This window comes from Mauremys reevesii, linkage group 2 (genome assembly GCF_016161935.1).
Source record: "Mauremys reevesii isolate NIE-2019 linkage group 2, ASM1616193v1, whole genome shotgun sequence".
Taxonomy (NCBI): domain Eukaryota; kingdom Metazoa; phylum Chordata; order Testudines; family Geoemydidae; genus Mauremys; species Mauremys reevesii.
The window spans coordinates 67,882,551-67,895,714 of NC_052624.1; the positions used below are offsets into that span (position 1 = coordinate 67,882,551).

General features: G+C 42.2%; 1 protein-coding gene across 2 annotated transcripts in view; it reads left to right on the forward strand.

Moving 5' to 3' along the window:
* The first annotated feature begins 1,807 nt into the window (after positions 1–1,807).
* Positions 1,808–13,164, forward strand: part of KCNH8 (potassium voltage-gated channel subfamily H member 8) — a 337,777-nt gene continuing 326,420 nt past the window's right edge. The window contains exon 1 of one of the 2 annotated variants that reach the window (XM_039525054.1): positions 1,808–2,393. In XM_039525054.1, coding sequence (XP_039380988.1) covers positions 2,318–2,393 — 76 coding nt within the window. In that variant the 5' untranslated portion in view covers positions 1,808–2,317. The remainder of the gene's footprint in view (positions 2,394–13,164) is intronic. The other variant, XM_039525058.1, reaches the window with a different exon arrangement.

A 13,164-nucleotide genomic window follows, 5' to 3' on the forward strand; every position in this document is an offset into this window, starting at 1 on the left:
AACAGAGGAGTGGATTTCATGCATGCCAATATCACTCCCTTCACTCCCCTTTTCTCTCTACCACATAAACTTGTCTTTCTGTGCTGTGACATGCATCTTCACACTTTCTTTCCTTTTGTTGTTAAAAGGGTTTTTTTTTCAGGTTAGGCAGAACTCCCGAATCACAGGTTGGGAGATCTTCAAAAATAATCTAAAAAAACACTATATAGGAAAACAAAACCAACCTCTAGGGTCTAGAGTAGTCCCAAAATACATACAACTCATTTGAGATTGTACTGCTGTTAGAATGTGGATAAACTCCTGATCTTATAGACCAGAGAGCATCCATAGTTTCATTTATTTATACACAAAAATCTGAAATGTTTGTTCTTTTTTCTAAATAGGATCCTGTGCTTTGTCTTGCAAAGTTATTTCCCACAAAATTATGGCTCAAACTATTTGGTGTGACACAAATCAAGGAAACAACATTTAAAAAAAAACCCTTCACAATAATTAAAAAATGCAGTGTCTAGGGAACTAAAAGGCATTTCTTACAAGGCAGTAAGTGAGGTGAGCAACAGCAACAAGGAAGTCGCTCTCTTATTAAGAGACTAAGAAGACAAATTAAAAGGACAATGGGGGTCTGGGTAAAAGACAGACCCTGCCAAATCTTCCCAGTTTTTGGCTCCAGCCCCACAAACTGCACTACCTAAATGGAGAACAAGTCTAGCTTCTCCTGTTGGTCCAAAGTGATTCACACCATGAGGCATCTAAGTGCAACAGTGCTGCAAAAATGACAATCCACAACCCGGTTCCTGCTGGATTCTGCCAATTTTTAGCCCATCTCCCCAACTTTTCTGCAGGAAAAAAAGAAGAAATGTAGACACCTCTCACATACAAAGAGGGGGAGAGAGAGATTCCGATGCCCAATGCATCTTGGTTCAATAGAACCACAGTTATCTGGATCCTGCCAGCTTTTGCCTACACCACCCAAGTCCCATGGTTATCTATTTCCACTGCACCTGGCTCTGATGTCCTTGTGAACAACAGCACTGCAGAACTCAGATCCAGTGTCCCAGGTGGACCCAGCTGGATTCAATTTCTGGATACACATTTTTGCAACATTACTATATCACAATACATTGGGATTGAGACTACTCAGTGAAGTAAGAGAAACTGCATACCTATTAAGTTTAGACAGTAAAATCCGAAGGGATGAAGAAAAAAAAAAGGTGGATCCAGCACGTACTGTTGCCAAATTAGAGTTTTTGCAGCTTTCTGTACTAGACTGTGCACAGGGGGAGGAAGTCAGACCTTTTAGGAGGAATAGTAGCAGCAATACTTATTCTATCTTTTAATGGTACAATTTGTAGGTTTGGGCCAAAAATTGGCAGGCTCCTGATGCTGGTTTTTTGCAATACTGTTATATCAGGGTCTATGTTTTTAAGGTGTAGTTTGGAATTGGGAGCCAGAAAGTGGGAATATTTAGGTATTTGCAACAATACTGGTTGTTGTTTTTTTTGGGGGGGGTCTGTATTTTTTGGGGTTGAAATGGAATCTATATTCTTGTGTTCTATTTAGGCAATAGAACTAAAAGGATTGAGGCCAAAAAAGCACCCGGAAACAGGTTTTTACAGCTCTATTGTGTTGGGGTTCATTACAGCCTGGATTTTTTTGGTGAGCTTGTTCTTTAAGCACTAGATATATATATTTTTTTGACTGGTGGAGGGGTGTGACTGACTGGATGCGGGAGCCTCAGCTGTTACCTTTCCACTAGAAGGTGGAGTATTGTCAGCTGAACCCCAGGCATTTGCAATCCCAGCTTCCCTTAGCATCCTCCCTTACCCCCAGCCCACCTTCCTCCTGGGACTACCCCCCTTCTGCCCACGTGGCCCGCCGCACACGCCAGCTAGAGGCTCCCTCCTCCGAGGAAGGGCTGAACAAAGCGCCTTGGGAGCAAACAAACAACCCTGGAGCCACGCGCCCGCCTCCCCACGCGGCTGCGGCTCCCCACGTCGTGCAAGGAACCTCCCCACGCGCACACACATACAAACCCCTCCCCGGGTCCCTCTCGCCAGCCAATCACTGGGCGGGGGGAGTGGAGCGCGCGGCGGCGGCTGGCCGCGGGCGCAGCCGGCGGGCGGGCGGGAGCTCCGGCAGCTGGTGGCAGGGGGGAGGCGCCGAGCTCTCTCGCCAGCCTGCGCGTGGCCGGGGAGAGCGGCGCTTCCCGGGCTCGGCGAAGTCTCAGCGGCTCGCGCTCCCCCCGCCCTTTGCACTTTCTTTGCGAGCCGCCCTCCCGGACAAAGTTTGATGGAGAATTTCGCACCGCGCTGGAAAGATGCCGGTGATGAAAGGCTTGCTGGCCCCGCAGAACACCTTCCTCGACACCATCGCCACTCGCTTCGACGGCACGCGTGAGTCGGGGGCAGGGCGGAGCGTGGTGGCCCCTTCCCAGCCCTGCAGCGGAGCCGGGGGGCTGCCGGGGAGAAGGAGGCAGAGCTGGATGTGGGTCCGGCATTGCATGCGCCCCTCTCCCCTGGTTGCGGCGGGGCGGCGCTCAGCCCTGGGAGGTGTCCCTGGTGGGCTGGGTGTCGGCCGGGGCAGCGCGCCAGTTACCAGGAGACCGGGGTGCGCTTGGCGCCTCTTCGGGAACTTGCAGGGTTATCCCCGGACTGCGGTCCCGGCCGCCCCCGAGCTGTTCTCTGCATGGAAGTTGTAGGCTCAGGCTGCTGCTTCCCGGGGCTTTCTGCCCCTCTCAGATGCCCTCGTGCCGGCTGCGTGGTACCGTGCAGCGGGTGAGCCCCCCTGAGAGTAGGGAAGAGATGCAGGCTTCAGACTCGGGACGTGGCTTTGAAAGTCTCTTTTTTAAAAAATCTCTTTGACAAATTTAAGCTTTTAATCAGGTTTTGTGTTGGGCAGACAGCTGGGCAGGGGGTTGTTGAATGAATGTCTGTGGCGGTTTAATGAATGGGTTTGGTATTGGAGTTGTGATTTCAGGACCCTGGACAGGTCCCGCTCCTCTCCCTTTGCGCGTCACTTACATTCCAGCTGTTCTGACTTAGTCTTACCACTTGCACCTAATTTCCTGCCCCCTTCCCTCCCCCTGGCTCTTACTGCTGCTCGGGTCAAGCCCTGCTCAGCGGTTCCCTTGCGATTGCTGCATCAATATGTGGAGTTTGTTCAGGTGCGGAGAAATAATTGGCGACTGGAGGCTCTAGGCTGTTGTTCAGGGGCTCCCTGTACCTAATGAGATGTTAGTAGTTGTTGTGTGTTTAAACTACAACGGGGGAGAGAACTTTTCACCAGCGTAAATCTTTTTTTCTTGGGAGTGGGGGGAAATCTGAAATGACTCATACTGGAGTGAAAATAAAATCGTTAAACTCGTTTAACTTAGTTTTTCATCTTCTGTCAAACATTTTAATGTTTATATACTTTTAATCTTGTATCTATTGGCGTATTACTATTTTGGTATTAGTGTGAGATGAAAGAACTGAGCTCAATTACTATATCAATAAATTTGTACAATCTCAAGACACATAGTCACACAAATAACTGCACGGAAACAAAATCATGTTACAACTGTCTCTCTAGTCTGAGGGTAGCTTGAAAACGTGATTAAAGGCTGCTTTAAATCTATAGTCCATTATAAAGTAACTCTTAGAGTAGCTGTGTCTTATATACACTAACAAAATAGATATAGCTCTTCATCACAGTATTCCAAGTCTTCCCCCCTCCCCCTTTTTTTTTTCAGTTAGAGAGTTTACAATCAACTATCCAGGTGTTATTTATTGGAGGTTAATTCTTGCAGATTTAATGTTGTAAGGTTTTTGTACATGATACTGTCACTTGATTAAAAAAAATAATTCCTCTCTGCTGTCTGCTTAGAAACTCCCTACAATGGCTTTCAGTTCAAAGGACTGAACGCAGTATGTAGGGAATCTACTAAAAACCACTTCGGAGATCATTTATTTTGGCAGGTTCAAATTGGCTAAACTCCCTACTAGTGATGTATATGTTTTAATTATTTAAACATTACTATAAGAATTTTATTGTCTGTGTTAAACATCCCAAACACTAAAGTGTCATTCTTATTGGGTTAGTTGAATCTTAAGACTAAGCACAATTTCTCATTAATTTATGCAGATTAAAAGAATTGCTGCTTAAATTTAGCTGTTCTGTTCAATCCCCTATCCTTTCTAGCAGCAACATGTAAAACAAAAGCATTCAAAGACATATATATGGCACTTATTTGAGTTTTTAAGAGGTTAAGTTTTGTATGAGACCTGAAGAAGAGCTGAGTATAGCTCCAAAGCTTGTCTTTCTCGCTAACTGAAGTTGGCCCAATAAAAGAGATTACCTCACCCTCCTTGTCTTGCTAATGTTTTTGGAAGGCTTTTAATAAATACATTATGTTAAGTATGACATCTTTGTGAATACATTCTGAAGTTATTGAGGGAAAAAATCTACCTGAGTAACTTATTTTAAAATGAGAAACTTTCACACATAGTAATACACATTTGCACAAAGTAATGGGAAACATTTTCTTGATTTCTCTATTGAGGAAAATACCCCTTGGTTTCAGTGGAAGTTTTACCTTTAAGCAGGACTTTGGGATTTGGCTTCAATACCTGATAAACAGGCATTATTTAGAAGACATTACCATGGACAAATATATTTCTGCCTTTAAATGCTCCCAAAAATTCACAACAGTCTGTCTTATCATTGGCTGTATATTACTGAGTGGGACTGATTGGGATAGAGAATCACACTATTTGGAGAATCATACTATTTGGTGTAAAGGGGGCAGCATCTGGCTCTTTATTTACAGATCAGTAATTCTCAATTTTTCCAGACTACTGTACCCCTTTCAAGAGCCTGATTTGTCTTGCATACCCCAAGTTTCACCTCACTTAAAATTACTTAATTTCAAAATCAGACATAAAAATACAAAAGTGTCAGAGCCATAATATTACTGAAAACTGCTTACTTTCTCCTTTTGTCTGCATACAATTTTAGTTTGTGCTGACTTTGCTAGTGCATTTTATGTAGCCTGTTGTCAAACGAGCCAAATATCTAGATGAGTTGATGTACCCCCTGGAAGATCTCTGCATATGCCCAGGGGTACACGCACCACTGGTTGAGAACCACTGAGGTAGATAATGCATGTTTATATTATTCAAATATATCAATTGAAACAAATAACACAAGTTACTAAACTATATCGTTCCTTGAAGAATGATAATATAGATCAAGTGCATAACATGATACAATTTTTAAATCTTCAAAAGTAATTTTTTTCACTTTGATTTGATATAATCTAGTTGGCTTTTTTTTAAACCTAAAATTATTTTGCAAAGTACTTATTCCTGTGGTGGTTTAACAAGATTTTTTTTTTTTATGGGGATGGCGGGGAATGCTGTTTTGTAAAGTCTAGTGCAAGCTCTGGGCCCAAATCTGCAAACTCTTAAGCAAGTGAGTAAGATTACTCACCTGAGCAGTGTAGTAATATCAATGATACTGCTAGATTAAGACAAGTTACTCAACGTGTAACTCTTCATGGGATCAGGCCCTTTTGTTTTTTAAATATGATTATATATTTTATTTTGGGGTTGACATTCAATATTTAACACAGAATGTTACATAAACTATTTTGATTTCAGAGGTGATGATATTCTGTTATGAATATTTTTTCTGCATGTTTTGTTACAGTAATGATGTCTGTAGTTAACAGACCTCCTTTTATTTTAAGCCTTTGGGAAGGATATATTTTTGTCATCAATGATAGACTAATCCACCAATGCATCTTTAATCCAGAGGAGAATTAATTCCAGTTCTGGGCAACAGTGCAGAAAAGGATTCCAGAAAACACTGGAAAATATGCTTCACTTCACATAGAACTTAATGAATGAGTTTTCATCATAATATTTCTCTTGGTTTTAGTGTTGTGCCAACTTACCCATATCATGAAATATACTGGGGGAGGGGCGGAAACAGAGAATCTAGAACATTTGTAGATAATATGCACCCTCAAACATCAATGTTTTATTATGTACTTTAGATACTCAGAACTTTCATGGTCATCATAACTGTAGTTGTATTATAACATCTGTGTTAGACTGAAATATAGACAATGATCATCAAACTATCGAATACATGTCAGTCACGGGGAGTCAGGGCACTACAGGAATTGCTCCATCCCTGACAACACATTTATGCCCAAAAGCAGACCTCCTTCTCACATACAAAGCAGGGCTTGCACAGCTGGAGAAATAGGCTGCACCCCTTAAGGTGTGTAGTAGCAGGCATACTCCCTCTGCATTCTGGAAACCTCCTGATGTTTCCCATGTGGTGCTGTCCCTTCATATTGCCACTGCCTTGAGGCTGTGCCTAGTGGGCACATAAAAACTGCCATATTGGGTCAGACCAATGATCCATCTAGCCCAGTATCCTCTCTTCTGACAGTGGCCAATACCAGGTGCTTCAGAGGCAATGAACAGAACAGGTAATCATCAAGTGATCCATCCTGTCACCCATTCCCAGCTTTGGCAAACAGAGGTTAGGGACACTTCAGAGCATGGTTTTGCATCCCTCCCTATCCTGGCTAATAGCCACTGATGGACCTGTCCTCCATGAACTTATTCTTTTTTGAACCCTGTTCAAAACCCACATTTGAACCCCACAATCTAGTAAAGCTCTCAGGAATTTCTCCACAAAACACTTTTAATTGGAAAATGCTGATTCATCAAAACTAAAACTTTTTGTGGGAAAGAGGGGGTTAGTTTTGACAAATGTTTTTAGAAAAAAAAGTTGAAAAAGAAAGCTTTGATATTTTCAAAACATGTAACTTTGATACTTTCAAAAAGAAAAAAATCCAGTTTTCTGGTTCAAAATCTTTCAAATTTTGAATTTTAAGCTCATTATAGTTTATTTTTTAGTAATTAAGTGTTTTGTTTTGATGTCAACCATTTGATTTTCTTCAGATTTTATCTCTTTGAACTTTTTTCAGATTTTTTATTTTATTTTTTTTTGTCCTGTCTAGGACAGGATTTCCCCCCATTTAAATTTTTCACAGATTTCGAAAACTTTCTCAGAAGCTCTACAATCTAGACTGTATACTAGAAAAAATTTCCACATCAGAGCCTGATGTTGCTGCTGCTTCTGTTGTGGATTCTTACACTACTTTCCTGTGGAGCAAGGTTAAACTACATTTTAGTAAATGGACATGCCTAACTAAATTGTGCGGAAAACACACTATTTCTCAGTGAGATTTTACTCCCTACAAAAAAATTAATTAATTAATGGAGATACCCTATCTCCTAGAACTGGAAGGGACCAGTCCAGGTCATCGAGTCCAGCCCCCTGCCTTCACTAGCAGGACCAAGTACTGATTTTACCCCAGATCCTTAAGTGGCCCCCTCAAGGATTGAGCTCACAACCTTGGGTTTAGCAGGCCAGTACTCAAACCACTGAGCTATCCCTCCCTAAAAGCTCTCTAAAGATTAAAATCTGGAATTTTATAGTTGTTTTTCAGTGCTTTCTGTACCAAATGTTCTCAAATTCCAAAGTAAATGTTTTTCCCGATTGCTAGCCCTGTAAACTGAATCTAGGATTTGAGTCAAGCTTGCTTACCATTAACTGATAATGACCTCTCTGTAGGAGAACTTACACCTTCAGTTACACTGTTTTCCACTTACAACTAGATTGACACACATGCAGACTCATTATTGTCAACATGTTGGTAAACAAGAAAGAAAATACTCCAGCTCTTAGGTTAGGTTTTGAATTGCTAGCAGGAATAAAAAGCAGTAAAAAATTTTTTCACTAAATGTGGAGAATGAGGCTACTGTGTGTATTATTTTTACAGATCTCATGTGCAACTCAAGTTGTTTGATATTAACTTGCTTGACTGACAGGAGTTAAATCAAAAAAGGCTGTTAAGGGAGAAAGCCACAGGAAATGAAATTATGGCAGATATAAGAATCTTTGAGGAAAGGTGGCTGGGCCATCAATGGGGAAGAAACTACCTGTCTGGCTCTGTGCAGGCTAGAATGGTTTACTGTTCCCAACCCTAAAACTTGTTATCAAAGAGGATCTAAACCCTCAAAGATTTTAGAAGGGGCTGCCTAGTCATTTGCCAGCCTGTCACCTATTCACTCACAAAGTTGTATGAAGTGAGGTAGAAAATGCAGCTGGGGCAGTCTGTTTCTCCCTGATAGATATAGGGTTAGCTGAGCTGAGGGGAACTTACAAAGGTATAAATCATATCCATGTGTGTAGGCTTTTTATTGTGTTAAGCCATTTTCCTAAATGCTTTCTACTTTTGAGGAATTAATAAATGATGCTTTGTTTTGATGATGCTATTTCTGCGTCACTGCAAAGTATACTGTTAGAGGCTCGTCAAGGAAAAATATTGTGTACCAAAGTTGAGTTGAGCTTGTCATTAACATGGCAGGAAGCCAGGTCTGTCACTGTAGGAGTGCCCTTGAGAGGGACTAAAAGGGGTCTATGCCACAGTTCACCCTGTAGCCATGATATGAAAATAAATACACATGATTTTGAATATAGCGAAGAGGCCAGTCTTGGCCCCAAGGCTGGCTGCTTGTGCTACTCTGGCACTGATAGCTGAGATGCCAACTTAACCAGCTACTTGTGCATCCTCACAGTGCAGGTGAGTTGTTTGATGTCATAGGGTTGCTATGTCTGGCTAATCCCTGGCTGCTTTTGCCAGCAAACATAACTTTGAGCAACCCTTAGTCTGACCTAAGCTGTTGCTAGAGACCAGCCTGGATGCTTCAGGATCAAAAGGGTGTAAAGGTGACTTAAAGCTAGGGTGACAAGATGTCCCACTTTTAAAGGGACAGTCCCATTTTTGTGGACTTTTTCTTATATAGGTGCCTATTACCCCCCAGCCCATCCCGTTTTTTTCACAGTTGTTATCTGGTCACCCTACTTAAAGCCACCTTTTCTCCCTAGTTGCGGAGCTGCATCAGCTACAGAAGGGCTAGTCCTGAGGATTTGGTGCAAGAAGCACATCTGTTACATAAAAATCAGCCTTTTTAAGTGTTGCCTTTCAGAATAGAGCTGTGCTTTAAAGAAGGCTCTTTCATTTACAGTTGGATTCCGAGGTGATTTTTCTTCATAAAATATTTATTTGAATTGTTTTGTCTGAGACTAGAATTAATTTAGGAGTGGAGGAGAGTCATTCATCAACTGACTAATTTTGCAGAATTGTATAATTATATATTTGGGGCCCAATCCTCAGCAGTGACCAGGTGACACCACACAATTGAAAGGGTGCCAAAGTGGCTCTAAGGTGGTGTCTCAGTCCAGGGGCATCTCTTCTTTGATCAGGTTCCCTGGTAGAAGTTACAGCAGCCTTCTGCACCAGGGGTCAATGACCTCAAGAGGTTATCATGGCAGTTGGGGATGATCAGTGTGTATAGAAGATCTAGCCTTGCTCACTTTCTTTTCAGCAATGTGGGGGTAAGGGCTGGTGCATGAGTTGCCACGACCGAGGAGTCTTCATCATACAGTCGGGTAAGATGACTTCAGGACAGCTTTCCACTAATGGAGCTGTACACAGCTGTCCTACTACAGAAGAGGATCTGAACTATATTTCTTTGCACTTCTAAAGCATCTCTTAAAGTTTTACAAACAATAACAAGTGAAACCTCACATCATCACACGGAGGAGGTAAATAATATTGTCCCTATTTAACAGGTAATTGGAGAAGAAAAGCAATGTGAGTAAGATTCAGTAAAAAGTGAGTGGGAGAGCTCTGACTAAAAGATTCCTGACTCCCAGTTCTGTATTCTGACCCTTACTCAACACTAGCATAAGAATGCCCATGCTGGGTCAGACCAGTGGTCCATCTAGCCCAGTATCCTGTCTTCTGACAGTGGCCAATGCCAGATGCTTCAGAGAGAATGAAAAGAACAGAGCAATTATCAAGTGATCTATTCCCTGTCATCCAGTTCTGGCTTCTGGAAGTCAGAGACTTAGGCAGGGGGTTATGTCCCTGACCATCTTGGCTAATAGCCATTGATGAACCTATCCTCCATGAAGTTTTCTTAATTCTTTCTTGACCCCAGTTATATTTTTGGTATTCAAAACATCCCCTGGCAATGAGTTCCACAGGTTGACTGTGCAATGTGTGAGGAAGTACTTTCTTATATTGGTTTTATACCTGTTGCCTATTAATTTAATTGCATGACCCTTGGTTCTTGTGTTATGTGAAGGGGTCTTTCTTGAGTGGCAACTCCATTTTGTATGTATAGTTGGGATTGGTTCCCAATATGCATTACTTTGCATTTATCAACATTGAATTAAATCTGCCTTTTTGTTGCCCAGTCACCCACTTTTGTGAGATCCCTTTGTAATTCTTCATTGTCTGTTTTGGACTTAATCTTTAGTAGTTTTGTATCATCTGCAAACTGTCACTGTTCACCCCTTTTCCAAATCAATTATGAACATGTTGAAGAGCACTGGTCCCAGTTCAGGTCCTTGTGGGACCCCACTACTTACCGCTCTCCATTTGGAAAACTAACCATTTATTCCTACCCTTTATTTCCTATCTTCTAACTAGTTACTGATCCATGAGAGGACCTTCCCTCTTAGGCAAGATAAGCAGTCATGGGATAAGAGCCTTTGGTGAGGGATCTTGTCTAAGGCTTTCTGAAAGTCCAAGTACGCAATATCAACTGGATCACCTTTTTCCACATGCTTGTTTACTCCCTCAAGGAACTCTAATAGTTTGGTGAGGCATGATTTCCCTTTACAAAAGAAGTGTTAACTCTCCCCCCCCCCCGCCAAAAATCATGTTGATTCTTTGCTGCTTTTACAGATAAATAGAACATGTGGCACCTTATAGACTAACAGACATTTTGCAGCATGAGCTTTCGTGGGTGAATACTCACTTCGTCGGATGCAATTTATCTGATAATTCTGTTCTTTACTTTAGTTTCAACCAATTTGTTTGGTACTGAAGTTAGGCTTACTGACCTGTAATTGCCAGGATCACCTCTGGAGTTTTTTGTTAAAAAGGGTATTGCATTAGCTATCCTCCAGTCGTCTAATACAGAGGCTGATTTAAGTGATAGGTTATATATCACAGGAAGAGTTCTAAAATTTTGTATTTAAGTTCCTTCAGAATTCTTGGGTGTATACCATCTGGTCCTATTGATTTATTACTGTTTAGTTTATCAACTTGGTCTAAAACCTCCCCTACTGACACACAAATCTGAGACAGTTCCTCAGATTTGGCACTTAAATCAAATGGCTTAGGTTTGGGAATCTCCTTTATATCCTCTGCAATAAAGACTGATACCAAAAATAAATTTAGGCCTTGTCTACACAACAGAGTTTTGTTGATAAAAGTTATATAGACACTCTCAAAGTGCTATAATTAAAATCAATATTGCATGTTCATACCTGCTTCCTTTGTCAGCAGAGCACACCCACAGCTGGGACCCTATCATCAGCAGTGTGAGCAAGGCTCTGTGGGTACCTATTCCAAAGTGCAGCTCAACACCTTCTGCCACTAGTTCTTGTGGGAAGGCGGAGCGGATCGCTGCACATCTTGGAACCAGGATGAATGTTCCATGATTCATTGTTTTCCATCCCAGCATTCCATGGGCTTCTGGCTTTCTTTCACAGCATTTTTCAAGGCCCTTGTTTTCTGTGCACCCTGGCATCTTTGTGTGAAGGGATGGATCCCACACTGCTTTCCTATGCTCTGATAACTGTCATTAAAATATCATGATGGCACTGCAGTTAATCATGAAGTTCCTAACTGAACAAGACTCCCAGATACCTGACATGGTGTGTGATATGGATAGGAGCAACTTGTATTTCTTTTGACATTCACGGAACAGCTACATATGGTGGACTGTCACCTTTGGGCTCGGGAAACAAGCTTTGAATGGTGGGAGGATTGTATTGTCAAGCAGGACTGGGATGACAAGCAGTGGCTACAGAACTTTCAGATGTGGAAAGCCACCTTCCTGGAACTGTGTGCGGAGCTTGCCCGTGCACTGTGGTGCAGGAACACCGGAACGAGACCTGACTTATCAGTAGAGAAACACATGACAATCATAGTATGGAAGCTGGTGACTGGTCAGTCACAAATCAGTTTGGAGTCAGGGAAATTGACCCTTGGGGCTGTGTTAATGCAAGTGTGCAGGGCAATTAATCACATCCTGCTATGAAGGACTGTGACTCTGGAGAATGTGTGTGAAATAGTGGATGGCTTTGCAGAATGGGTTTCCCTAACTGGGGAGGGGTGCTAGATGGTGCACAGATTCCAATTTTGGCACCAGACCACTTTGTGATGGAGTACATCAATAGAAAGGGTGTTGCAGGTGCTTGTGGATGACTATGGGTGTATCACTGACATCAATGTGGGGTGGTTTGGGAAGGTGCATGACGCACACATCTTTAGGAACACCGGCCTATATAGAAAGCTGCAGTATTACAGAAGATTACAGTAGGGGATGTTTAAATGCCCATTGTGATCCTGGGAGATCCAGCATACCCTTACAGCGATGGCTCATTAAATCTTACACAGGAAACCTGTATAGCAGTAAGGAGTGGTTCAGCAACAGGTTGAGTAGGTGCCAGATGATGGTGGAATGTGCCTTTGGCAGATTAAAGGCATGCTGGCAGTGCCTTTATGGCAGGTTATTATCCTCATTAAGAGCTATACATGGTGATAGGAATGTGTTGTACATTGCATAATATTTGTGAGGCTAAGGATTGAAGGTTTGCTCAGGGGTGGAGTGCTGAGACAGCTAGCTACCAGGGCTATTAGAGGGGCCCAGAAGAGGGCAGTTTTAATCAGGGAGGTTTTGAGGCAACACTTTGAAAATGAGAACTAGTAATGTATATATCTGTGATTAATACTGCAATGTTACATTACATCTAGTTTTCCTGGGAAGCAATTGTGAAATTTGAGGACTTAAATTCCAGTAAGCAAATGATGAAACTGCCTGTGTATGTCTTGGTAGTGCCTGCTATCTCAATTTGTAGGACAAAAATAAAAATTAGTTATTCAAAAACTTTGCTTTTATTGCACAAAAAACAACGTGTACGCACACACGAGCACGCTTGGTGGGAAAGGAGGTAGCAGGGAAGGGCAGACTTTCAGAGCGGTGTAGTTCCAGCTGTCATTTTGCAAGTTGTCCATGG